This window comes from Labeo rohita, chromosome 4, assembly GCF_022985175.1.
Source record: "Labeo rohita strain BAU-BD-2019 chromosome 4, IGBB_LRoh.1.0, whole genome shotgun sequence".
NCBI classification, from domain to species: domain Eukaryota; kingdom Metazoa; phylum Chordata; class Actinopteri; order Cypriniformes; family Cyprinidae; genus Labeo; species Labeo rohita.
This window is the reverse complement of record NC_066872.1, coordinates 38767000-38794280: the sequence shown is the minus strand read 5'-3', so window position 1 is coordinate 38794280 and position 27281 is coordinate 38767000. Positions and strand designations below refer to the sequence as shown.

At 37.4% G+C, this 27281-nt stretch overlaps 1 protein-coding gene across 2 annotated transcripts in view; it reads left to right on the top strand.

Moving 5' to 3' along the window:
• The window catches only part of kcnd2 (potassium voltage-gated channel, Shal-related subfamily, member 2), a 141800-nt gene extending 118607 nt beyond the window's left edge, over positions 1-23193 (top strand). Inside the window, exons 3-7 of one of the 2 annotated variants that reach the window (XM_051107401.1) lie at positions 10200-10362; positions 14917-15015; positions 17421-17516; positions 18545-18786; positions 20486-23193. In XM_051107401.1, the coding sequence (XP_050963358.1) occupies positions 10200-10362; positions 14917-15015; positions 17421-17516; positions 18545-18786; positions 20486-20666 (781 nt within the window). In that variant the 3' untranslated portion in view covers positions 20667-23193. The remainder of the gene's footprint in view (positions 1-10199; positions 10363-14916; positions 15016-17420; positions 17517-18544; positions 18787-20485) is intronic. The other variant, XM_051107402.1, reaches the window with a different exon arrangement.
• Positions 23194-27281: the final 4088 nt, after the last annotated feature.

Sequence of the window (27281 nt, the reverse complement as noted above, 5' to 3'; positions counted from 1 at the left end):
AGCACCTGCCGCAGGTACTTATCGCCACTAATGTCATCTCATCTTCATGTGGACTCTGGATTCCCCAGGTCATTTTCTCGGATCATTAGCGTTGGCCTTATTAGCTCATCCAAACCTCATTTCTTTTGAACTTTGAGACACAAGATGTGTTCTGGCGCACTAATTGAACCCCTTTTGCTTACTTACATCCTGTTCATGTTGTAGAAGTAGTGTGCATATTAGCAGTTATTAACCTATTGGTAGCTGTAAGCCTCAAATTAGCCACAAATTTATGCTTTTATTTTCTATTTCTAAAACAAGGGGACACAAAGTGAATTTGACTGGTCATTTGCATTCTGCCAAAATTTGTGAAGGTTTTGTCTTTGAGTTTTAGTTCTCCCAGTTCAAATTCCAGGTGGGCCATCTGTTGCATATGCACAATATTGAGAAAGGGTTGAAAATATATTTGGTCTACTGCGAGAGCCAAGGGAGCTCCCTCGTTTCAGCCCGGTAGGTCATTAGCATCCACGCATAATAGCAGCTATGTGAGCATAATTATGCTGATTAGCATTTAGTCACGACGTAAGTCCTATTGGACCGAAAGCAGCAAAATAAATACGTAAACACATTAAAATCTCTATAGGAAACAGAAAAATCACATAAAACAAACATCCAGAGCTTCAATTACGGCTGGAAATGGTGCAGTTATTTCCAGTAGTTAATACTGCTTTTTTATTTTGCATAAAAAGAGAACTGAAAATGGCAACTGCTAGTGTTCTATGATGATTGCTCAAAGGCGCTTTTAGCTACGCAAATGTGATTTTGTGCATTACTGGATTTCTAAATGTGTCAGCACAATTTTTAAAATGAACCCTGGGTATTAAGACTTGTATGGCTTAATATAACATAAATGTCTCTTCCTAAAATATGTAGTAGAAAACCATGAAAGATTGTGTTATTTAAAAAATCCACATCGTTTCATACATATTTCAGACTATGGTGGGCGCCATTATTTCGATGGTGTGAAACGGTTTCACTTGTTGAGCTACTGGCGCTACCCGTTGCTATTTTGACCCAAACACAACTCAGAAAGTAAAATACTGATATGCTGACCATAGCTACTGAAAGAGCTTAAAAGTGGCAATGGATATAAGCATAGGAACACAAGAAGTCTAAACGCCCACGGATATCGAGTGAAATCCATGCTGAGAAACTTCTTCAGTGGCTGCAGTGTCACGACATGCGTCGACATGTTTACATCCTGCTAGGATGGCATCTAGCGTTTCTTATCTCTGCCGTTTGCAAGTTCTTTTAGTAGCTTTGGTCTACTAAAAGCCTCAAAGCCATCAGGGCTGAAGTGGCGAGAACAAAGACGCAGGTCTTTAGGAAGTTTTATTCATCCAAATGCATCTTCCCATACTTTTCTCCTTTTCATATCACTAGGAAAGCAGTGAAAACTTACAATGCTTCTCTTGTTGCCCTTCGACTGAAAGTGTATCAGAGTCGTGTATTCCGGTAAAAATAGCAACAGGTAGAGCCAGTAGATCAAAATATGTATAAAACGATGTGGATTTTTTAAATAACATAAATCTTTGATGAGTTTTCTACTACATATTTCAGTAAGAGGCATGATTTACGTTATATTAAGCCATACTTAATAGAACTACAGGGTTTAGTACAACTTTATAATCTGACTGAGTTTTGTTGCCACTGTAGCTATCACCCAAGCAAAGGTTAAGTGTGTTAATGCTTGATGTGCATCAGTATATTGAACACATTTGCATGCTCACATAAAGTCTGCTTACGTCCCAAAGCTAATCAGCCTGCTAGAGTTTTGCGCAGAGAAGGTTTCACTGTTTAGTGTCTTAGCATACATTAGCATCTCGACCTCTCTTCTCCTCTATCGATCATTTACTCTGAGCGGGTCGCAGTAGGGGAATGAGATTGCTCTAATTGATTGGGTTATGAGTGTATCATGTTTGCCCATGATGGCTCATTCACCCTCCTCTATTTCAATGTCAGCGCATCCCAGCCTACCCGCGCTCCTCAGTGATGACCTCGCTCCGTTCCTCCTCCATATCTCGTCGCATTTCACACGCTGTTCCCCCAGCCGTGACACAAACAGCATCACCAGTCACAGCACCCGGCAGTGTAAAAATGGCCGATCTGTCCATATAATAATCATTAAGTGTGATTTTTCTCTGGGAATCGAACACCTTGAGCTTCTCCGTGCGTCGAGTATTTTTTTCTTGGACACAAAAGTGAGCTCAGAGCTTTATCTCTGATTGATCTGCTCTGAGTCAGTGGAGCAAGAGACCATTCTGTGGGTTTATAAGAAAAGATAAAAGACCCTTATCATCTCTTTCGCTCTCTCTCCTTCACTTTTATCCCTCGACGAGAAGTTGCGTTTGAATGCCAGGAGAACATCTTTCATTATCAGGTCAAGGACTTTGTACCTGCTTGTGCTAAGAGCTCGGGAGAAGAAAGCACTGGTTGATGCGATAAACTCTTTGAATCTGTCTCGCCTTTAGCCATGCTCGAACTGGGGACATCTCTGATACGAGTCTGAATGAGTGTGTCTGTCCGCAAAATGTATGTGTGTTATAGAGGCCGAGAAAGTGAAAAGAGGTAGGATGGTAAGATGGGATAAAACAGATTGTTGAGCATTCATGGGAGGGATGAGGAAAGCATAGACAGAATTATTGATGAGGGAGGAGGGGGTCTCGTATGAAGCTTCCAACCGTCTCGGCATAAAGCATTCACAAAAGCCTTTCATGAAAACCTCAGTTGTGAGATTTCACCTACAGTGCTGCGCCCGGCCGCGGGAGAGGAGAATGAGATCTCAGGAGTGCCGCTCGTGCATAACAAACATGACCTGCTTGTTTTGCTTCCTTTCCTTAGATGAGTTGCAAGAGACTTCATGAGTGGGACTAAGGTGGGAGGAGCAGGTTGGTTTAATATGACCAATCACAATCGCATCTGTTCACCACAAAAGCGTTCAGACTTTTTTATCTGGTGGTCGTTAAAACGTCAACAACTAGGAGATAAGAGCAATCCTCCATCCAGTTCTTAAAAATTATTTTGTTATTGTCTCTGTTTGAACTATGAAAATGCAAGTTTGTGAAAATTTGTCAAGTTGTCAAAAAGATGTCATGTTTGTGCATGTTATGTGTTTAGTCTACACTGTAAAAAAAAAAAACAATTTGTTGAGTCAACTTAAAATAATTTGCTTCCTGGCTGCCTTTAAAATTTTAAGTTCAGTCAACTCCAAAAGTTTAGTCAACTTGAAATGTTAAGTTGTACTAAGTGACAGCTTATATATTTGAGTTGATTTAACTTAAAATTTTAAGGCAGCTGGGTAACAAGCCCAGCTTTTAAGTTTAACAAGCCAAAGTTTTAGTTTAGTCAACTAAGTTGTCTAAGTTGTCAAAATTTCAAGCTGACTAAACTTATTTGAGTTGACTGAACTTAATATTTTAAGGCAGCAGGGTAACAAATGATTTTAAGTTGACTCAAAAAATTGTGTTTTTTTGTTTTTTTACAGTGTATAGGAATGCATATGTGTCAAAGTAACATCGCCAACTACTGGCCTGGCTTGCATAATGCAGTGTTTTTATTTGTTTCTGCAGATCCGTGTGAACAGGAATCGTTTTGACGTGCAAGGAAAAACTTTCAAGTTTTAGTACAATCGTTGTGTAAGCATACTCTAATTTAGAACTCTCTCAAATTATATTTGTATAATGTAAGTTTGCGAATACTGTGTGAATTATGATTTTTGTGCTTTAAAAATAGTCACATACAGTACAAACACTACAAGATAATAAAACCTGGAGAGTGATTGCATTTCCGTCACGTGTGACTGTGAATAAGAGTTAAGTAGCTTAGTTAAATGAAACGCTCTCGTCATTAACTCAGTCTCTCAATATTCTAATGAGCGCTGCATTCGTTAGACTTGATAAGCATATTTCATCTCCAATCAGTCCAGAGCTTCATGAAGCAAGAGCTATTAAGTCAGTGAGCTCTGCGTTTTTTAATCTCACTGTCTCGTTCCGTCTATCCACCCTTCTCCTCTCATTTCACATAACGCTAGAGCCGAAGAGTGCAGATATGGACTCATAAAGAAAGTGTGGAAAAAAATTGAGGGTTTACAGCTGTCATTGTCATACTAGGAGTCTTTCTTTCATTCTCTCTGTCTCTCTCATTGGATTTCGTCCATCCCCTGTAATCTGTAAGACTGTGTTTGGGTGTACATGCTTTTACAGCTGTTTACTTTCAGACAGTGGGTGTCTTTTGATGACCCGTTTCCTCTGCCGGCTGATTGGATCGTAATTGCACTGTGGCCGTCAAGGTGCTCTCAAAGTTTCTTGCAGAAGCAGCGCTAGTGTGAGTTTAATTAGCTATAGTTTGAGGACAAAACTGTCTTTAGAAGTTAGTTCAGTCAAACTAAACTATCCTTTGGGGATATCCTCAAAAGTAAAAAAGAATAGTTATAAAGTTTAGAAAAAATAGTCACATTGTAAGTTTTCACATATGAAGTGAAAGTTACATTTGCAATTGTGAGAAATTAAGTTGCAATTCTAAGAAAATAACTTTGCTTTTACGAGAAAGTTATGAGAAAGTAGTAACGAAACAAATTAAAAATTGTGAGAGGAAAATTCACATTTGTGAGAGATGTAAGAGGTAGTTGCATTTAAAAGAAATTGTTATGAGAGATAGTCGCAGTTGTGAAAGTTGTGATTTTGAGAGGTAGTGATTTTGAGTAGAGGTAGTTGCAATTCTAAAAAAAGTTGCTTTTACGAGAAATAGTTGCATTTATGTGATAATTTGCAATTACAAAAAAAGAGATGCATTTATGTGAAAAAAGTTACAGTTGTAAAAGTCCCAACTGAGAGAGACTGTTGCAATTCTACGGAATTAAGTTGCATTTACAAGAAATATATGCATTTACGAGAAACAGAGTTGCAATTATGAGAGATAGTCGCAGTTGCAGTTGTAAGAGATAGTCGAAATTCTAAAATTCTAAAAATAAGTTGCATTTATGTGATCATTTTGCGATTACAAGAAATAGATGCATTTACTTGAAAAAGCTAAAGTTGTGAGAGAAAGTTCCAACTGTGAGAGATTGTCACATTTCAAGGAAATTTAGTTGCATTTACAAGAAGTAGTTGCACTTATGTGATAATTTAGCAATTACAAGAAATAGATGCATTTACGAGAAACAAAGTCACAATTATGAGAGATAGTCACAGTTGTGAAAGCTGCAATTGTGAGAGGATGAGGATTGTGAAATTCTAAAAAAGTTGCATTTACAATAAATGTGATGTGTAAATGTGATAATTTTGCAATTACAAGTCACAGTTTTGAAAAAAGTCACAGTTGTGAGAGAAAGGTGCAACTGTGAAATGTTGCAATTCTTAGAAATTAATTTGCATTTACAAGAAATAGTTGCATTTATGTGATAGTTTTGCAGTCATGAGAAATATGTATTTACAAGAAACAAAGTCACAGTTATGAGAGATAGTCACAGTTGTAAAAGTTGCAATTGTGAGAGGTAGTCGTAATTCTAAAAAAGTGGCACTTAATTGCATTTATGTGATCATTTTGCAATTACGAAAAATAGATGAGAGAAGAGAGAAGGTTCCAACTGAGAGGTTGTTGCAATTCTAAGAAATTAAGTTAATAGTTGCATTTATATGGTAATTTTACGAGGAAAAAGGTGCATTTACAAGAAATAAAGTCATAAGTCACAGGTGTGATAGATGCAATTATGAGAGATCACAATTCTAAAAAAAAAGTTTGCATTGACAATAAAGAGTTGCATTTAAAAAGTCAAAATTAAGAGATGTATTACATTGTGAGAGATAAAGTAACAATTACAAAAAGTTAATCTCAATTGTTTGAGAAAAATTGCAACTGTGTAAAATGTAGTCTCTAAAATATCTGATTAACTCCCTGACTTGTTTACCCTTCACATTAAAAGAGATGTACACATCTGTGCGTTTGTGATTGCCATTGGGCTGCAGTGAAGTGCTTGTGATGATCTAAACTGCAAAAATTTGCTCCGTTTTCTCTGTGTGTAACTGTGGCCAGTGCAGGTCGGCTGGGTTAATAGGGTTGCTGTCATACGTAACAGTACTGGACAGTGAACAGCAAAGAAATGACAAACGCAGAGAGCGAATTAGAGTCCTTGCTGTCCCCTCTAGTTTGCTTCACACACACACCTGACACAGTGCAAGGTCAATGTCTTTTATTACGTTCAGGTTGGCCGTGGAGCATCTGAATGCGACGCCCCAGTGAGAGCACACACACTTTGCAAATAACAGCTTAGCGTGCGGATTTGGATTAGCAGTTAGTGGCCGACATATTCATCATGTACACAAATCTAATTATGAGGGTAATTGCCTACAAGGGACTTTATTGGTCTCTTATAATGAGTCTATTGTCTGTCGGTGCAGGGGATCACAAAGCTCTCTATTGATCAGTCATGAATACCGCTATAGCTCATGCAACCATTAATATGGATATTTTTCAGGGCCCTGAATGACTGGGCCAGTGCTGTCGATAGTGTCGACCTCGGTACAAAGCCGAAACGAGAGCCTCTTAACTCTTTGCGTGTCTTGTCTTTCTTTCTTTCTCTCTCGCTGGCATATTTAATTACAGGCGTTTAATTGGAGAAGTCGACTTGGTGCCGGCCGTAATTATGGCTCAGTCTTTCGAGGCTTTGTCGCATCGGGCCCCTTGAGCTCATATTCTCATTGCCGTAATTCAATTAGATCCTTCACTTAGAGCACGGAAGCCTCTCAGCACCGTCACGGCAGACTATACACAGCTTTCATAAATGCACAGCTCTGTTTTTTCATTTAATTTTTATAAATCACAGCCTATGTCCCTTGACAAGAGATGTGTGCAGGTGGAAATAAATGCACAGCTCTATTGTGAGCTCTATTGATTTATTTCTCGTAAATAAGACTTTATGCTTCACAGTTCTCAAAGTTGTGATTTAATCTCTATCAATGTGACTTTCTCATGTTTTTTTTATGTAAATGAAATTTTCTTGTAATTGCACATTTATATTGTATAAATACGATTTCTTGTAAATGCAACTTTATTTAGAATTGCGCAGATCTCTCACAATTTTGACTGTTGTAATTTTAGCTTGTAATTGCAAATCTTGTAAGTGTAACTTTATTTCTTAGAATTCCATAAACTTCTTACAGTTTTGACTATTGTAATTTTAGCTTTCTTGTAAATGTGACTTTTTTTGTAATTGCAAATCTATATAGCAAATACAACTATTTCTTGTAAATGCAACTTTATTTTGTAGAATTGCACATCTCACAATTTTGATTGTTTCTTGTAATTTTAGCTTTCTTGTAAACATGGCTTTCTTGTAATTGCAAATCTACGTATATAGCATAAATACAGCTATTTCTCATAAATGTAACTTTATTTCTTAGAATTGCACAAATCTCTCACAATTTTGATTGTTTCTTGTAATTTTAGCTTTCTTGTAATTTTAACTTTTTTGTAAATGTGACTTTCTTGTAATTGCAAATCTGTGTAGCATAAATACAATTATTTCTCGTAAATATATAACTTTATTTATTAGAACTGCACAAATCTCACAATTTGGACTGTTTCTTGTAATTTTAGCTTTCTTGTAAATGTGACTTTCTTGCAAATCTATGTAGCATAAATACAACTATTTCTCATAAATGTAACTTTATTTCTTCGAATTGCAACTATCTCTCACAGTTTTGACTTAAACTGATTGTGGCTTTCTTGTAGATGTGCCTTTCTCATAACTGCAAATTTATGTCATATAAATGCAACTATTTTTGACAAATGCAACATTATTTCTCACAATTTTGACTTTCAACAGTTTTTCGTAATTGAGAAATTCTTATAATTGTAATGTTACCATCATAACTTTTTAACAATCTTTAATACTTTTAAGGTTTTTAATCTCATGATCTTAACTTTATATCTCATAATATGACACTATAACTCACAATTTTGTAATTGCGACATTATTTATTGAAATTAAATGCAACCAACCCTCTTACAGGTTTACAACAACCAGAGAACAAGTGAATGATGACTATTTTTGGGTGAACTGTGCCTTTAAGATACTTTCCCTGTTGTTGTTCAGTTGTTTGTACACAAATATAAAACTTCAGCTACTTAAAATGGAGCACAGTGTATTCCAGATGAGGATGTGAATATGTATGCGTGCTTGCTGGGTAACTCTGAACTGTTTTACATTCAGGTAAGGTGTAGCTAATGTAGTCACAATGCTTTTGAGGGCAAATAGTCAGACCTGATTCTTCAACGAATGAACGATGGAGGTCTTGGCTCGTGTTGATGCCCTGGAACATTTTAGATCAGCTCAGATGTTAAAATTCCAGTCATAGCAAAGTCATTGTGATGAAAAAATCTGTGATGACAGAAAAAATACTGTGGCGGTGCTTTGACATTTAGGCCTATTATTGTGTGGTACTAAATGATAGCAATATTTGTGATATTTACATTGTACTTGCTTGCGATGTTCCTCGTTTGTAAGTCAATTTAGATAAAAGCATGTGATGAATATATGTAATTGTCCTTTGAAGAATACACCATGGTACATGTCCAAAAATCATGGTACCATCAAAATGTTGATGCAGTGTCGTTGCAATGACAGATTTTGGATTGATGAGACAAACCAGGATGGTGTTATCTCCATTCTGTTGACTAATGACAGATCGCCTCCCGAATGCCAGTGACGGGGTTGGTTTGTCATCCGTTGGCCTGCTTTAAAAAGATGAAGAGGAGGTGGTACAACAGAAGGGGAGTGTGTGTTTGTTGGAACAAGAATGAAATCGCACCAGTACTGTGTGTTCCCAAGACAGCATGTTCACATGAATGCCATTTTGGAATGACATTGTGTGGAATATGAGCGCTTTTGGATTACTGTAGTGGTTATTATTTAAATGTAATTTTAAGTTGAGAGTTGGTGAAGTAGGTCAGAGAACTTGATCTTGTATCACGAAACTTAGCCCACACATGCATGCAGTTCTTCCCACCACATGCGAACAGTCATTTTTTAACATCAAGTTAAAAGTTTGAGGATGTTAAGGCTTTATGAGGAAGAAAGCCTCGGGTCAAATATAGAAAAAAGAGCTTTTCACAAATTGGATGGTGAACGTTTGCCCCATGCTGTATGATTCTCTAGTGCCCCCTAGTGCTGCCGTCTGTTTCTTTTTACCAAACAAAATGACCTGAGCTGGTAAAAATGAAGGAGAAGTGTGCTGCTGACAGAAGCAAAAATTAAAAACCTGCTTGTAAAGATCGCAAATATTTCTGCAGCTTCAGGGTCAATGACATGGCATTTTTTGCCCTGAACTATTGTACAAGTCAACAAAGCAATGATTTTAATAAGCATATTCTGTGATAAACACATTTTTTATTAAAATTCATTTGGATTTTTGTGTGTGTGTGTGTGTGTGTTTGTGGGATTTGTTTTAAAATATATTTGGAACAACTTAAATTAAAACTAAATTAAAATCAGTGTCATACTTATACATGCAAGAACCCATTTTATTTTCGTGTGGAAATAAATAAATAAATAAAATTTCACTGATTAAACCCATGTACACCATCATGACTGTCGTGTTTTTTTTTAAAGATCAGATATTGTAACCTTTAATAATAAAATTAAAACATGTCTTAAAAAGGTTTAAAGAATAAAGAAGACTGGCATTCATGATATTAAAAGAAGACCACGATACCATGAAAAAAATATTTTATTTTATTTATTTATTTTTTATTTTTTAATTAATCTACATACAGTAGATAAGTCAAAGTGTAAATAAAATATATTAGTACTTTTAAGTTCATTGTCATACCACTTGAGATTTTTAGAGCATCATTGTTATATTTTTGTATTCCTTTAAACTAGTTTTTTGTGTGTGTGTGTGTGTGTGTGTGTGATTTGTGTGATTTGTTTTAAAATATATTTGGAACAACTTAAATTAAAATTAAATTGTTATATTGTTATAACAATATCATTGTAATATCATTGTTATATTTTTGTATTCCTTTAAACTAGTTTTTTTTTGTGCGTGTGTGTGTGTTTTTAAAGGTTTTGAATTTCATAGTTTGATTTGTCATTGAACTGTTGCCACTGACTCTGTATGTTCTGACTCTCAATATTTTCTCTCTCTTTTTATGTGTTACAGATATGGAGATATGGTTCCTAAGACCATCATGGGGAAGATCTTCGGCTCTATTTGTTCTCTGAGCGGCGTGTTGGTGATCTCTCTTCCTGTTCCCGTCATTGTGTCCAACTTCAGTCGGATCTACCATCAGAGTCAGCGTGCGGAGAAGCGACGTGCCCAAAAGGTACCCTAGACGGGCCACCCACAACCACAGCGTGGGTCCACAGCCTCTGATCTCAGAGCTATACGGAGCTGGGCTCAAATTTAGATGCTCTCTCGAAATACAAGCAGGTCTGGCTGTGGCAAAGAGATTAGACCCTGACAGCACCATGTACACACAAACACAGAAAAATGACGCTGGGATAGTATTTAATACAACTTGGCACAATGTGCTTGTGACCCAGATGTCTGCACGCTGAGTGGTGTGTGTGTCTCTGTGGTATGTTAACTGCAGGTCTCTGTGGAACCATCATTTCTAGTGCATGCCCAGATCACATCCCGTACTTCAACACAGCAGACAGAAACACAAACACACAGAAATAAGACACACAGGCAGGGAAACGATGAGAACGGCAGATATAAAAAAGGATGTGTGAGTCAGAATAGAACAAAAGAGAAAACGGCCACATACACACTGTGAAGTTTTGGGTGTATTTAAAGGAATAGTTCCCTCAAAATGAAAATTAGCTAGATTGTTTCTTCATCTGAAAAGATCTGGATAGATTTAGCATTACATCACTTGCTCACCAATGGATTCTCTCAAGTAAATGGGTGCCGTCAGAATGAGAGTCCAAACAGCTGAGACAAACATCACAATAATCCACAAGTAATTCACACAACACCAGTGTGTCATATAACATCTTGTAAAGTGAAAAGCTGTGTGTGTGTAAGAAACAAATCCATTATTAAGGCATTTTTACTTCAAACCATTGCTTCTGGCCAAAACACCAATCCGTAATCCATAACGTTTGGTCCTTTGAGAAAGTACATCTGCTGTTGTCTTACATCAAAATCCACAAACATGTTTATTTAGAAATGTTTTTGCTTATAAACAGTGCTTGTGCATATCTCTCTCCTGATTCAGAGGAGATCACTTTTTCAGTGGCTAAAGCAATATTATGGATAGAGGACTTGTATTTTAGCTGGAATATTTTAATGGATTTGCTAAAACATGCAGCTTTTCACTTCACAAATCATTCACTGATAGACTGGAGGCAAGTGAATTAATTATGGATTATTGTGATGTTATTAGCTGTTTGGACTCTCATTCTGACGGCACCCATTCACAGAGGATCCATTAGTGCGCAAGTAATGTAATGCTAAATTTCCCCACCTCTTTTCTGATGAAGAAACAAACTCAAAATTTAGAGAAATTTAGCATTACATCACTTGCTCTTCAATTGACCGTCTGCAGTGAATGGGTGCCGTCAGAATGAGAGCCCAAACATCTGATACAAACATCACAATTCACACAACTCCAGTCTATCATCTTGTAAAGTGAAAAGCTGTGTGTTTGTAAGAAACAAATCCATCATTAAGCCATTTTTACTTCAAACCATTGCTTCTGGCCAAAGCACCAATCCATGATCCATAACAACATTTGGTCCTATGAGAAAGTTAATCCGCTGTTGTCCTCGCACATCAAAATCCACCAACATATTTATTTAGAAATGTTTTAGACTGTTTTCGCTTATAAACAGTGCTTGATCTGTGCATATTTCTCTCCTGATTCAGAGGAGATCACTTTTTCAGTGACTAAAGCATTATTATGGATAGACGACTCTGATTTTATGATTTTAGCTGGAATATTTTATTTTAATGGATTTGCTAAAACACATAGCTTTTCACTTCACATTAACTAATAGACTGGAGTCAAGAGGATTAATTGTGGATTATTGTGATGTTTTTATCAGCTGTTTGGACTCTCATTCTGACGGCACCCATTCACTGGTGAGCAAATGATGTAATGTAATTTCTCCAAATCTGTTTCGATGAAGAAATAAACTCATCTATATCTTAGATGGCTTTTTGAGTGAACTATTTCTTTAAAAGCACAAGTAAACGTCCTCAAACTTTATGCCAGGGACTAGTGAGCAAAAAAAGTTTCACTGGGTTTGCTCTTATCGTGACTTTGATGTGTGAATAGACAGCAAGTGAAATTCAGCTACGCTCCAATCAGTGATGGGGTAATTTGCATATCCTGATGCTTAGCTTCAGGATTATTTAAAAGAAACGATTCAATTAATTCCGAAACCTCAATTAATCTGATTACTTTCGCAATTAAATTTAAATGTAACTTTTACAGCCCATCTGCACAGCGACTGACATTATAATCAATGAAGCTGTCCACACACACACACACACACACTGCATTTATAGTTGATGCATTAGCCTGCGGTTTGACGTCTGAATTTATTACGCCAGGAGTGTTGTGATCTGTCATTACATCTGTCATGAGTATTCCTGCCGTAAATCATCATTTCACGTCCATGTGGAAAACAGGAGTCACTTCTGAACTTGGAATGATTAGTAGAGTGGTTTAAACCTTGTCTTGTTAGCGAAGGTTACCAACATTTGTCAGTGTTTACTAAAGCATACTAAACTGTTTATGCTCTTAAAGGGATAGTACATTAAAAAAATAAAAATGTTGTTGTTAGTAACTCACCATAACGTCATTCCAAACATGTAAGACCTTCGTTCATCTTCGGAAGACAAATTAAGATATGTTTGATTAAATCCGACAGCTTTCTGACTCACATAACATTACCTTTGAACCACTGATGTCACATGGACTATTTTAACTATGTCCTTACTACTGAACATGTTAGTTGCTGTCTATGAAGGAGCAGAAAGCTCTTGGATTTCATCAAAAATATCTTAATTTGTGGTGCAAAGATGAATGAAGGTCTCACAGAATTTTCATTTTTGGGTGAACTATCCCTTTAAGTGGTTTAAATCAGTTTTGTACATACTATTTGGTCGTCATCAAACTTGATATGTACAGAACAAAATGAAACACTAATATGAGGAGTCACGACTGTATTTAGCTGCAGTGTGTACGTGGCCAGTAAGACCAGGCACAGGAAGAACAGATGCTGTGTTCTGTAGCCGGTTCTCCTCTGGGGGTGATCAGAATACGCAGACGTTGTGACATCACATCATATCTCATTAGATGAGTGTCTCCTCTTAATTTAGCTGTTCGACTCCAGCCACCCCATGGGAGACACAAACAGTTCAGATATCCCACTCCCCCTCTGTGTGCGCACACACACATACACATACACAGAGATAAACAGTACAACCAGTCCACCCAAGAACAACAGTCTGTTTTTTCAGTTAACTAGGGATTGAAATGAAAGCAGGAGAGGGAGAAGTGAGAAGGACGTTAGGGTAGTAACAATACCAACATTTCAGTTGTTGCTACCAGTACCATTGAAATTTTATGATTTTTAAACAAAAAATTACACATTCAGTAACACTTTACAATAAGGTGTCATTTGTTAACATTAGTTAATGTATTAAGTAACATGCACAAACAATGAACAATACATTTATTACATTATTTATTAATCCTGGTTAATGTTAGTTAATAAAAATGCAGCCGTTCATTGTTCATGTTAGTTCACAGTGGATTAACTAATGTTAACAAACACAACTTGTGATTTTAATAATGCATTAGTAAATGCTGAAATTAACATTAATTAAGATCAATAAATTCTGTAGAAATATTGTTTATTCTTACTTAATGTTAAGTAATGAACCTTATTGGAAAGTGTTACCAAATGTTCATATTTTATTGACTTAAATATCTGATATTTTGACACACATGCAGGTTTTTGGTCTGAAAATAAACTAAAAATGATTTGGAGATATAAAAAGAAAAGCCTGAAAAGACTGAAATTCAAGAATGAAAAAAATAATAATTTAGTCATTTGACAGCATTTTAATTTTGTTTAATTTTATTTCAATTTAGTTATATTATTTTTTAATTTAATAATTAATATAATGTTCAGTTTATTTAAGGCATTATAGGCTTTTTTAAAGAAGTCTCTTATTCTCAACAAGGCTGCTTTTTTTAAAATCAAAAATACAATGTAATGCTGTTTTCTATTTGTATATATTTTAAATTGTAATTCATTCCAATCAGTTACTCCATTATTCAGTGTCACATGATCCTGAAATCATTCTAATATGCTGATTTGGTATTCAAGAAACATTTCATATCAGTTTTGAAAACTTAATATTTTTGTGGAAACCATGATACATTTTTGTACAGGATTCTTTGATGAATAGAAAGACCAAAAGAACAGCTTTTATTGGAAATAGAAATCTTTTTTAACATTATAAATGTCTTTTCTGTCTTTTCTTGCTGGATAAAATTATTGTTTTTTTTTTTTTTTTTTTTTTTAATCCCAAAAGTATCTTTTTTAAAATATTGTTTTTATTTTATTTTATTTTCATATTTTATATATGGTGTCAAAATATCAGCTCTTTGCAATATAAAGCCAACTACATTATAGAAAGACTGGTATTGTTACAATTTTTTTTTCTTAGTTTATTTTAGTATCAATGTACTTTTGACACCCCTAACAGAGGGAAACATATGACACATTGCCATTCTTCATGTCGGACATGAGCATGCAACCTCCAGCCACGCCACGATCACCTTCACACACACATTGATCGCGAGAAGAGAAAGTGTTAGGCTAAACGCTCGTGTGTTTGTCCACCTGAACAGAAAACCAGGCTTGCTAGAATTCGTGCGGCGAAGAGCGGTGGCGCTAACGCTTATTTGCAGTACAAACGCAATGGGATGCTGGCGGACGCGGAGGAGGAGGTAACGGTGGAAACCAAGTCGCCGGGGTCTCACTTAATGGAACATGACATGATGGGCTGGTGCATGTGGACCCCTCTTCCCCCCTGGCCGTTGCCTCTCCGCCAGGGGGCCGGGGTCCAGCAGGGCTGCTGTCCCCATTCAACGCTTCCGTGATGTTCCTCTAACTCTCTCTCTCTGTCTTTCGCTCTTTCTCACGCCTCGACCGGGTGCGCCGGCACCTCTTCCTGGTGGCTGGTCATGAGACAATAATTGTGTGACCTCTTGTCCAATGGCAGTGCGGTGCATGCGGCTTGGCCTTGTTGGGGCCACGGCCATCCGGTCCAGTACCAAGGGGCCCCCACCCCCCTGTTTTTTACTGCAACCCTTTTCTCCATCTCTCAACTACTTTGCTTTTGGGTTTTTATTACCTTTTGTATCTTGTCTACTTGTTGTTTTAACTGCTTTTTCTACAACTACTACTCTTGTGCTCCATGCATTTTTTAACATGCATTTTTGAGTGATTTTCTCACGGCTGTCCGGACTGGCCTGTGCTCGCTCTCTATCTCTCTGTCTTCATGACATCATCAGAACGCATCACATGGAGGAATGAAACTGTCAGAGCTGCATGTCACTGATTGGTCAACATCTAAATGGGAGGCGGGATTTAATGTGAGGCAGAGACCACGGGCCGTGTTGATCAAGTGCCTCTTGACCATACCTTGGCTCTCGATAAACAGCGCCCTAGTCCAGGGGTGTCCCATATTGCTCTTGGAGGGCCACTATCCTGCAAAATTTAGCTCCAATTCATCACACCTGAACAGGCTAGTTAAGGGCTGCATCCAAAATACCTCTGTGGTATAGAGTACGTCAGGGGTGCCCAACCCTGTTCCTGGAGATCGACCTTCCTGCAGAGTTTAGTTCCAGCCCAAATCAAACACACCTGTCTGTAGTTATCAGACTCCTTCAGATCCTAATTAGCTGGTTCAGGTGTGTTTGATCAGGGTTGGAGCTGAACTCTGCAGAAAAGTCCATCTCCAGGACCAGGGTTGAGCACCCCTGGAGTAGGCAAAAACAGAATGAATGGTTGAGGTCAAATTCCGAAGATGTCAGTAGGCAAAAAGTTCCAGGATGAACGACTACTACTAACAACATCCTAAAGAGCACATCCAGTGGACACTACACTATCCATGAGGAAAGTTGAATAAATAAGCTTTCCATTGAAGTTTGTTGGGATAGGGCAAAATTTGGCTGAGATACAACTATTTGAAAATCTGGAATCTGAGGGTGCAAAAATCTAAATATTGAGAAAATCGCTTTTAAAGTTGTCCAAATGAAGTTCTTAGCTATGCATATTACTAATCAAATTAAGTTTTGATATATTTAAGGTAGGAAATTTACAAAATATCTTCATTAACGTGATCTTTACTTTATATCCTAATGATTTTTGGCAAATGTGACCCTGGACCACAAAACCAGTCATAAGCAGCATGGGTATATTTGTAGCAATAGCCAAAAATACATTGTATGGGTCAAAAATATAGATTTTTCTTTTATGCCAAAAATCATTACAAATGTGCTCTAGGTTGAGGGTGATGTTTTCCCCCAGTTGAGCTTACTTTTGTTTTGATCCTCTCTGATCAGGGCCCCTTAAATCATCCTAAACCTGTTGTGGAGCCTCTGTTTATAAGAGAGGCCTCTCAAGGTCCACTTTCCTGCAGAGTTTAGCTCCAACCTTGATCAAAACATCTGAATAAGCTAATCAAGGTCTTCAGAATTACTAGAAGTGAGTTTGATCAAGGTTGGCACTAAACTCAGCAGAAAAGTGGACCTTGAGATCCAAAGTGGAGAACCCCTGATGTATAACATACTTTTTTTAATGCAAACCAATTGCTTGTTTAAAAGAACTAACTACTCAGAAAGTATATGATTTTGGAGCCAGCCATGAAACTTTCAGGCAAATGTGTTGGGGCTAAACTTCGCAGGACTTTGGCCCTCCAGAAGATGGATTGAACACCCTTGCTCTAGTCGTCTGGTCACTGCGTCATGCTGATTCATTAAGGCTCCAGTGATTTTGGGTACGGTGGCTGTCATGGTTCAAATACAGAAGATGCTTAACTTTCCCACTATTTTCCAATCATTAGTATCTCCTGAATACAAATTAAATACGTTGACGCACACAGAATACTCTTGTTCCTGCTGTCTGCTGTTTTTGAACCAACAGCCATCCGTCAAGGTTGTAATGTTGAGAGAACAGGACGTGGCAGTGACCTAGAGCCTGTTGTTGTCACAATGAACTAGCCAAACGTTCCTCAACATTGTTGCTGGAACATTGTGAGAATTCAGGCCTTGCTGTCTCGTCTTTTCTCTCAGTTTCTCTGCGCTGTTATAGTAGGTTGATAACCAGTGTTTTCTGTTTCTCCAATAAGGCATCAAAAGAGGCCGGCCAGGCATTGGTATGTAAGTCCAACCCCACTTTTGAGACCCAGCATCATCATCTTCTGCACTGCTTGGAGAAAACCACGGTAAGAATCTCTGGAGAACATAACTTTTCACATAACTGGAAGCTGTTCTCAGCAATTTAACTTGGTCTTATTGATATACAGGTGTCCAAGGAAGCATACTAAACACATCTGTAAGAAACATTATGACATTCTTTTACAAGTTCTCAGCTGTTTTCTGCAGTACATTCAATAGCTACTTTTAATAGGTTCTGTATCGACAATATTTAATTTGATAGTTCACACAAAAATTACAATTCTGTTAGCGTTTATTCAACCGCATATTAGATCACAAAAGGAGAAGTTTGGCATAATGTCCCTGGTCCAAGAACTGCAGAGCTCCAAGAAAAGCACGTAAAAGTATTTTTCCAAGTACAAGTGCAATTTTCCAGGTTTTTCCAGGTTCACATTTTCTAAAAATAGCTTTTTGTGAGGAACAGCCTGATCCGTTATTAGCTGCAAAACCTGGCATGATGCGATCTCTTATGAAATGATAACCATAACTGACATTAAACGTGTGCCATATTTGAATTAAACTCCAATTGAGAACTCTGGCAGAGGAAAAAATGAGGGTGAAAGTAGACAAAAATTTTATTTTTGTCTGTACCCTTTAACGTTTACCAGTGCCAGACTTCTTCTGCACCTCAGTGCTTGTGGGTTTGCCACAAATAAGTGCAGTTTTCCTCTCAAGAGAAATCATTAGTCAGGCACTGGCATGAAAATGACAGCCACTGTTGTCCCCTGCCAGCTAGACTCATGACAGTCTAGAGAACAGACTGTGACCCGCTCTGGCTTTCCTAGGGCACTAGACTCAAGACATTTGAAAGGAAAATTCCCAGTGTCCTGCTGGGGATCCAAGACTGTTTGAGAAACAGCCGAAGCTATAGTGAATCTGAATTCAAGGACTCATCTAATAATGTTTTGACTGGCTTGCATTATTAAAATGCTTAGTATTTGTTTTAAAGACAAATCTAAATGAGATTTACCATTATATATCATAACTCTAAACAGTCCTTAAAGTGATAAATCCTGTTTCTTTTTCTTTCTCTCAGAATCATGAGTTTGTAGATGAGCAAACTTATGAGACAAGCTGTATGGAGGTTTCCCTAGCGAAACCATCCATGTCTCGTTCCTCCTCGCTGTCCTCCTCTCCGCACGGCCTGTCCTCCTGCTGCTCGCGCCGAAACAAGCGCAAGAGCTTCAACATCCCCAATTCCAACATGGCTGCTGGCCGCAGGGGCAGCATACAGGAGCTCAGCACCATCCAGATCAGAGAGAGACCGCTGAGCAACAGGTGCTCTCACAGCACTCATGCACACTTACACATAAGGAGAAGGAATATGTTGATATTTTGGCTGCGGTCTGAATATAGATGAGTCAGAGCTGTGTCTTATTTATACTTTATTATACATATACATAGTACAAAGAATGTAGAATGCATTTTAGAGCATAGATTTAGAATGGATATGTGATATACATGTGTAATGCATAATATACAGTATGTAGTGCATAGTATTTAGTATGCAAGTGTGAAATTAAGTATGCAATGCATAATTTGTCATGCATAGCATTTAGTATACATACTGTATGTAAAATAATCCAGTAATAGTGTGTAGTGCATGTAATCTAGAATGCATATGTAGAATATAATGTATAATGCATACTGTGCAGTATGAGTTAGTTTGCAAATGTATAATGCATAGTATGAAATATGTAGTGCATAGTATGTAGATTTAGATTACAATGTGTAATGCATACTGCATTTTATATATGTATACTAAATACAATGCATTTTTTACTGCATATTATGCATTAAACATTTTATTCTATATATTATGCATAATAAATCTATGCATTCATGTGCAAGCTACATCATATGCACTACACACTGCATAGTATTAATTACACACCATATTCTACATATGCATTCTAGATTACATGCATTGCACACTATGCACTACATGCTATGCAGTATGTAGTACTCTGTAGTTAGTTTCTAAATATATGGAATACATTTTGTAATGCATACTGTGTAGTATAATTTCAAGTATAGAGTGTGTAGTGCGTAGTATTTAGTATGCATGATGAACGCAAAGTATAGTGCACAGAATTTAATTAACATATGTAAAATACAATGTGCAGTGCATATAATCTAGAATGCATATAATTAAGTGTATCATGCATACTGTGCAGCATTATGTAATTTGCACATGTATAATGCATAGTATGGAATATGTAGTGCATGGTATGTACAATAGTTACTGCATAGATTTAGTATGCATAATATATAGACTGCAGCGTGTAATGCATGCATTTTACTGCACATTAAGCATTGCACATTTTATTCTGTATATTATGCATAATTAATCTATGCACCAATATGCATTCTTCATCTTCATGTGCAAACTACATCATATGCACTACACACTGAATAGTATGCATACATATGCTTTCTAGATTACATGCACTACACACTGCACACTATGCACAACATATTATGCAATACGTAGTACATTGTAGTTAGTATGTAAATATGTGGAATGCAGTATGTAATGCATAGTGTGTGGTCTGTAGTACTTAGTATGCAGTATGTAGTGCATAAATGTATGCATAATGCATAAAGTGATATAATGTGTATAATGCATAATATATGTGGTGCAGAGAATGCAGAATGCATATTAGAGCACAGATTTAGTATACATAGCGGTTATATAATGCAGTGTGTAGAGTGCATATAGAATGCAGTATATAGTGTAGTGTACTATGAATTAAGTGATAAGTCCTATTTAGCAGTTATTCTCTGTATATCTGGGTTGTTCTCATAGTGATTCATGCTGCTGGAATCCTGTAAAGCTCCAGTTGTGACACTCCCCCCCTCATGCCAGCATACTCTGGGAACACTATCATGATTCCCTCCAACAGCTGGGGGAATTTGCCCATCAGCTGGATTGTATTCTCACCCGCCCCCTCTCTCCCTCTCTTTTCCGATGCAGCCGCTCCAGTCTCAATGCCAAGTTTGAGGAGACAGTACCCCTGAATTCGGAAGAGCAGTCCTACATCACTGCCGCTGTCATCAGCATGCCCACCCCGCCTGTGACCACGCCCGAGGGCGGAGACTCGGCCAGCTCGCCCGACTTCTTGCAAAGCAACATTGTCAGGGTGTCGGCGTTATAGACCGTCCGCCGTGACCATTAGCCGTTTGATTTAGCGAGTGGACGCTGGAGCGGAAAGGATCGACGGAGCCCCCTAGTGTAGTGGAGGAGGCATTGCAGCAGGATGGGCTGTAGCTGGACCTTTTTTTTAATCGGCTCCTGCCCTGAGCTCCATCAGCTCCACCTCTAGGCCCATACTTCATGTGACTCACGCCGGGGTCCGATAGGCTTTCACTCAACCCATAGAGGAAAACAATGACCATTGTGGTTGTTACAGCTTCTATAATTTTTCAGTATTGTGAGTCTTTGAATCTGTTGTCTTCGATTTGATGGGATCGCCACATTTTGGGACGAATAAGGAGTGTACCAGCAGGGGCGGGATTTTACAAGCTTTTAGACAGCTATACACACACTTTTGATACTACTAAGTAAAGCTGGGCTCTACTAGGGTGTGCGGTCGGATGCTTTTGCGTGCGTGTGTGTGATCGAGACCGATCTCTTGCATGTTTTGCGTAAGTCTTTGTCCTTTTTCAATTCGGCATGAGCAATAAGGATTGGCTCTTTCTGTCAGAATGTGTGCTTTTTACTTTCGCCTAGTTATATAGTATTGATCTTTCCAACCTAATGAGTGTGTGAAAACAGCTGTTTTGAGAGAATGGGCTGATAAATGGAGAAAATCCTGTCTCACACTCTCTCTGTCCCACCCATGTTGCGTTCACTCCTTGCCTGGCCTGATGAGATGTCTGTTATTCCTCTTCTTTTCTTTTTTTTTAGTGGCAAAAAGCAAAACGAAAAAGGAAACGCCTTTTGTGTTTCACTATATTTGACTTTCTCAAACTTGACAGTGGAGGCTTATGAACTGGAGCTCTAATACTAGCCATTCCGTTTTATACTCCAAAGTTTGCGAGTTAACTGTGAAAAGAAAAATAACGTGCTTATTTATTATCTTCGTTAAAATTATTGTGCATGTTGTCGTACACATGGTGAAACGGGCCAGCGTGGACCAGAGAATAGAGCTTTTTTTCGAGTTCTAACTTTTTCTTCCCTCCCTTTAAAGATGTGCTTTTATCAGAAAACATTATTAAGCCTGTTTATTATTTCTAGATAATAGCATCAAGTTGTATGACATGTTGAGAATCATCCAATCAGATTCTTAGTACTGTTTTGGAGATTATTATATCTTATTATTATGATCAGCCGGATCTCTCAAAATCTCATTCAGGTTTGTTTCACTCCAAAATCAAAAGAGAATTAAATTATGTTTGGCATAAAATTGCTTTAAAATAACATTAAAAACATTTTAATGATAATTAAGCACACGCAAATTCTCATTACCGTTTTAGTTTTTTGTAATTCCCATTCTCAATGGTGATTTTCATTACTGTAATACAGTATTTTTTAAAGGCAAATGTATAATGCTTCATAATGATTGTAAAAATACTTCAGATGTGTAAATTATGCCATTACAGTAATGAAAATTGTATTGTATTTGGGGAGTTCTCGTGCTTAATTGTCATGAAAATAATGCACAAAATCTGTTTAGACTTTATGTAAGCAAAATATAATTTCTTTTGATTTTGGGTAAAAGTATGTCTCTGAGATTTATCCAAAATGTCGTCTTATAAATCAAATAGTGTTAAAAAGATGTCTGCAGCTGAAAGATGAATTCTCTCCTCTCTGCCATTTAATGTCTGAAATTAGCAAGAAAATAGTCTATAATGTTGATATTTTTTATACTGATGTCAGTGCAATTTGTGGTGAGGAGCTCTTAATGCGCCTTGCTCAATACACACACACACACACACACACCACTGCCCTCCTGCTCAATGCCTGCACCCATTTTTGCTTTACCATGTGACTTATGCAACAAGATTCTTTTTGTAAAGATATGCTTTGTATTAAAAGGGTTATACCGGGGGAATAGAATCTCACAAATGCATATTTTTAAAATGGTGTTGATTATATATTATAAATGTATTTCAGTTGTAAAATACGAAAAAAGAAAAGATGAAAACAGAAAACTATGAGAGAGTGTTGCTAGTGCACCTGTGCTGTAAATTTGTTCTTCGATGTAGTGAAATTTATTACACTTTCTTCTTTTCTCCTAATTTCAGTGGACGGAAAAATTCATGTCTCACTTTTTACTTTCTAAATCAATGACCGCAAAGGCTGGACCATCTGTTTAGGTTTGGAGATTTAGTTCCTTTTTTTATTATTATTATTATTTTTTCCTGTTTGGAGGACAGGATTGGCAGAGTGCATGCGCTCACAGACTCACAGAGAACATGTGTGGGGTTTTTGTTTTCGTTTTTTTCAGGATCCACGAGGGACTTTCAAAACAGACTTCCTGTTTGTGATATAATGTACATTTAAACGACTACCAGGTGACGATGGTCCTTTGGAATTTGTTACAGCTTGTGTTATGGACATTAAAATATATGAATTAATGAAAAACAATGAAAAAAAAAAAAAATACAAACCAGTTGTTTAGTCCGGTGCAGTGTCTATGAATAAATAGAATTAATTCATTGTCCTATTAAAATACAGATAAAAAAGACAATGGTGTTGTGATCATTTAATAACCTTAGTTAATTATTGAAACGTGTTTACACCTTTAAATAAATAAATAATAAGGAAATTATGACTTTATTTCTTAAAATTACAACTTTATAAAACTGCAACTGCAAAAGAAATAGTCACAACATTTCGGTGGGAGTTTGATTGACAGGCGATCTGACCAATCATAACGCTGAATCTTGCTATTTTTGTCAGTCAGACAAACAAACCAGACAGGAGAGAGTAGATTTACGTCAGTGACTTGAACTTGAAAAGTGGTATGTACTGATGTCTTTCCGCAGTTTAAACAAGATAACTTTTGATCTTCATTCATGGTATAACTTGTAAAGAGGAAGAGATGTTTGGACCGCTTGAACTGAGGAACTACAGTGATCTGTCACGACACATTAAAAAGCCACAAAACGGTATTTATTATTAATTCCGGCCATACTGGCGATACTCGGATGTAAACAACAGCATGGATTGCACGGTTAATGTACTACTGAATAAGTTGTTCTGCTTATTTATGCTATGTAAACCACGGAAACTTTGTGTGGAAGCTGCTAAATCACATAGAGAAGGACTTAGTAAGCAGAAAAGTGCACACTATTTTGACAAACTAAATTTAATAGGTGATAAACATACGTACAAGCAGTATTAATTAAGATATTAGCCTAATATTTCACCTACCTGACTGGAAATGATAAGAACAAACATGAATGTTGTCAAGATTCGTGGTTCAGTTTGGTCAACCACAAACGCCTTTTGTTCCTCAGACAGTTTTTTGCACTCTTCTCCTTGATTTTTCATAACTTTTGGGAGTCTATAGTACTCAATGTTTTTCCCAGTCCGACTGATTAGTACAGGCCAAAAAATGACAATAATCTGTAATTTTCTTCAGCAATAACTGGTTAAATATGTGCATTTCATTTAGTTCAATGCCGTTGTTTACGTTTAATGCCACCATTTTCGTTCAGTGCCGCCAATATGGCCAACTGATGACGCGATGACATGAAAACGCTATATTTGCCATAATTATGTGATATTTTTGAGGTATCATTCTGAATAAGTTAGACGCCAAAAATGATCTCCCTTATGAAGATTAACCATAGTTTTACTACAAATAAAACCAAAAAAAACACGATTACTATAGTTAAACCATAGTAACCACAAATTGACCATGGTTTTCCTACACAAACCATAGTTTAACCATGGTATTTCTAGTAAAACTATGCTTATAGGTAATCAATATGGCAAAAAACAATGGTTACTACACTCTTACTATAATAAAACCATGGTTAATTTTCTTAAGGGCTAATATTTAGGTTTAAGGGGTTATTCGAAAATCCTTTCCGTAAGTATAAACAGTAATAGCAAGTCAGCAAGCCTTTACTCTCTTCCATTACCAGCCAAGTGTCATTTTCTTCAGAGGCCTCTTTCCCATTTTGCCAATTTCACACATTTCTCAGGTGGCACGTTTAAAGGAACCGCGACTTTAATAGAGGCAACGGTCTCAACCTCTATAGGCACTTAGCATGATTATGTTCACACTTGAGCACTCTAAATGCGATGACCACTCAGTTCTTCCTTTATACATGGGAATCGAGGGATGAGGAGGGCCGGAAGGCAAGGGATTGCACCTATTTTTCAAGCTCGCTCAGAACAAGGCAACCGCAGGGCTGTGGTGAGCTCCCAGCAGGCGAGCGATAGTGCTACGCATTAGCATATTTCCCATCACGCCGAGGGTAATTGAGACGTTTGAAGTCGGTTGTAGGAAGAGACCGTATCTGAGAGACGCGGAAGGAGGGGGACCTCGCCGCACACAGGGGGATATTGAAGTCGGACTTTATACAAGCTGCAGCTGTCTGTTTGCGACCTCGCTATTTTTGCAGAAAGGTGAAAGGTTAATGGTTTTATTTCCCCGTTGACTCTTTTTACTGTACTCGCCGAAAGCAAAGAGGGAGCGGGTCCGTCTATATGATAGTACAGTCCGTGTGAAACGCTCTGTACATCTGCACCCACGCTAAACAGCGAATGACACAAGTCGACCGATCTCAATTGGTGTCTTTGGCTGAGAAGTATCACATTTAACACAGTTTGTGAACACACACCAGTTAGCATGCTATAAGACTAGCTTTACGCTCTCTGTCTGTCTCTCTCTCACACACAGGAGGTGAATGGAGAGTGGGGGGTGTTAGCAACAAGAGAGGAAACAGTATGTCTTTTGTAAGCTTGTATGACGGCAATCCTGTGTGCGCCTCTCTGATTCATAAATCAGATCCTGCACCGGCAATGAGTGGTGGGGGAAAGAGGAAGCTGACAGAAGCATTTCTAGCTCTTCACAAGCTATGTTTGGATTAGCGTGCTAACATACTAATCATAATATTTCTGTCATAAACTTTGTGAGTGATGTTTACATCAAGTCTTCGCTGGTTTTGTGGTGATAAGAAGAGGTGAAAAGAATGGGAAGATGCTTGTGGATGAATAAAACATCCTAAAGACCTGCATCTTAGATTTTTCTACTTTAGCCCTGATGACTTTGAGGCTTTTAGTAGAGCACAGCTACTGAAAGAGCTTACGAATGGCAGAGACGAAACACTAGATGCCATCCTGGCAGGATGTAAACATGTCGACGCTTGTCATGACACAGTAGCCATTAAAATAGTTTCTCAGCATGAATTTCATTTGATATTCAGGGATGTTTAGATCACAATAAACACTTATTATTTTTGAAGTGCACACCCGAATGTCTTATTAACCTAATCTAACTGAAGGCAAAACTATGAATTAATTTATATTTGAGGTCATTTTCATGCTTAAATGCAGAGTACAATAAGTAACTTTACAAAATCGGACCGCTGAATACCAGGGTTGTATGTGATATGAACATAATTTTTAAACAAAAGATAGGCCTTTTCAACATATAGTAGTGTAATTGGGAAAAATATAATTTTGTACTAGAAAAATTAAGCATCCGGGCTTTATATTGGTGAAAATATATTAAAAATATATTTCACAGAGATGAGATGTACCCACATTTATAGAATGACCCTTATATCTATTGTATATATGTTATTTTCCAAGTTGTGTTGCAGTAAAAATAGCAACAGCTGGCACCAGTAGCTCACAAAGTTCAACCATTTTATGTCACCCAAAGAAATGGCGCCTCCATAGTCCAAAATATGTATAAAGCAATGTAGTATTTTTTTTTAACAATGTAAATCTACTACAAATTTTAGTAAGAGACATAATTTTTGTTATATTAAGCCAGACAAGTCTTAATACCCAGGGTCCCCTTTAAAAAACTTAATAATTAGGTCTTGTGAAAGAAATTCATGATGCTACTGCTTAAAATATTTAGTGTTGCAATGACGCATTCTGTTTTTAAAAATTGGCATTACGAATACAGTGCAGTATACAGTATTCTAGTGTTCTATTCAAGCATAGCTTGTGTCTACTTCCTCCCTCTCTCAGTGCGCTCTCCATTGAGATGTTTTATTCATTGCTGTACATCTGTTAAAATTCATGAAGCAGGCCAGAGCTAAATCCCTTCGCTTTCCCTCAGCCAAGGATGTCTCCCATCAAGTCCGGAGCGGGGCCAAAAATTCCACCGTGTTTCCACCCAGTAGCACTTAAGCGTGACACCTCTGGAATGCTCCCACTTACAAAAAGAGCGCTCTGCAGAAAATCAGCTTGATTCAGCGGAAGTGACTGCGCGGTAAGAAAACCAGGCTTTGCTACATGCCTCAGTTGTTTGAAATGCAGCGTTATGGTTGTTGCTAGGCATGAAATTGGTGAATTATCTGTCAGATACATGTTTGTGAAATATGCTGGAGCTTGCAGTGTTACGACAAAAGTTTGGCCACTCGTAAGGAATTTTAGGCCTTTGGGTTAGCCCAGTAGACTGGTTATTTGAAAACGTTATGAAACATGAATTCAAAATTAATCAAAGATGATTTTCACTTTCTTAATGCATTTGTTGGATCATATGAGTGATTCATTAGTGCACATTATTCCAAAGAGAAAAAAAACAAACATAATAAAATAAAACTTTTTTATATTTGACCCTGGACCACAAAAC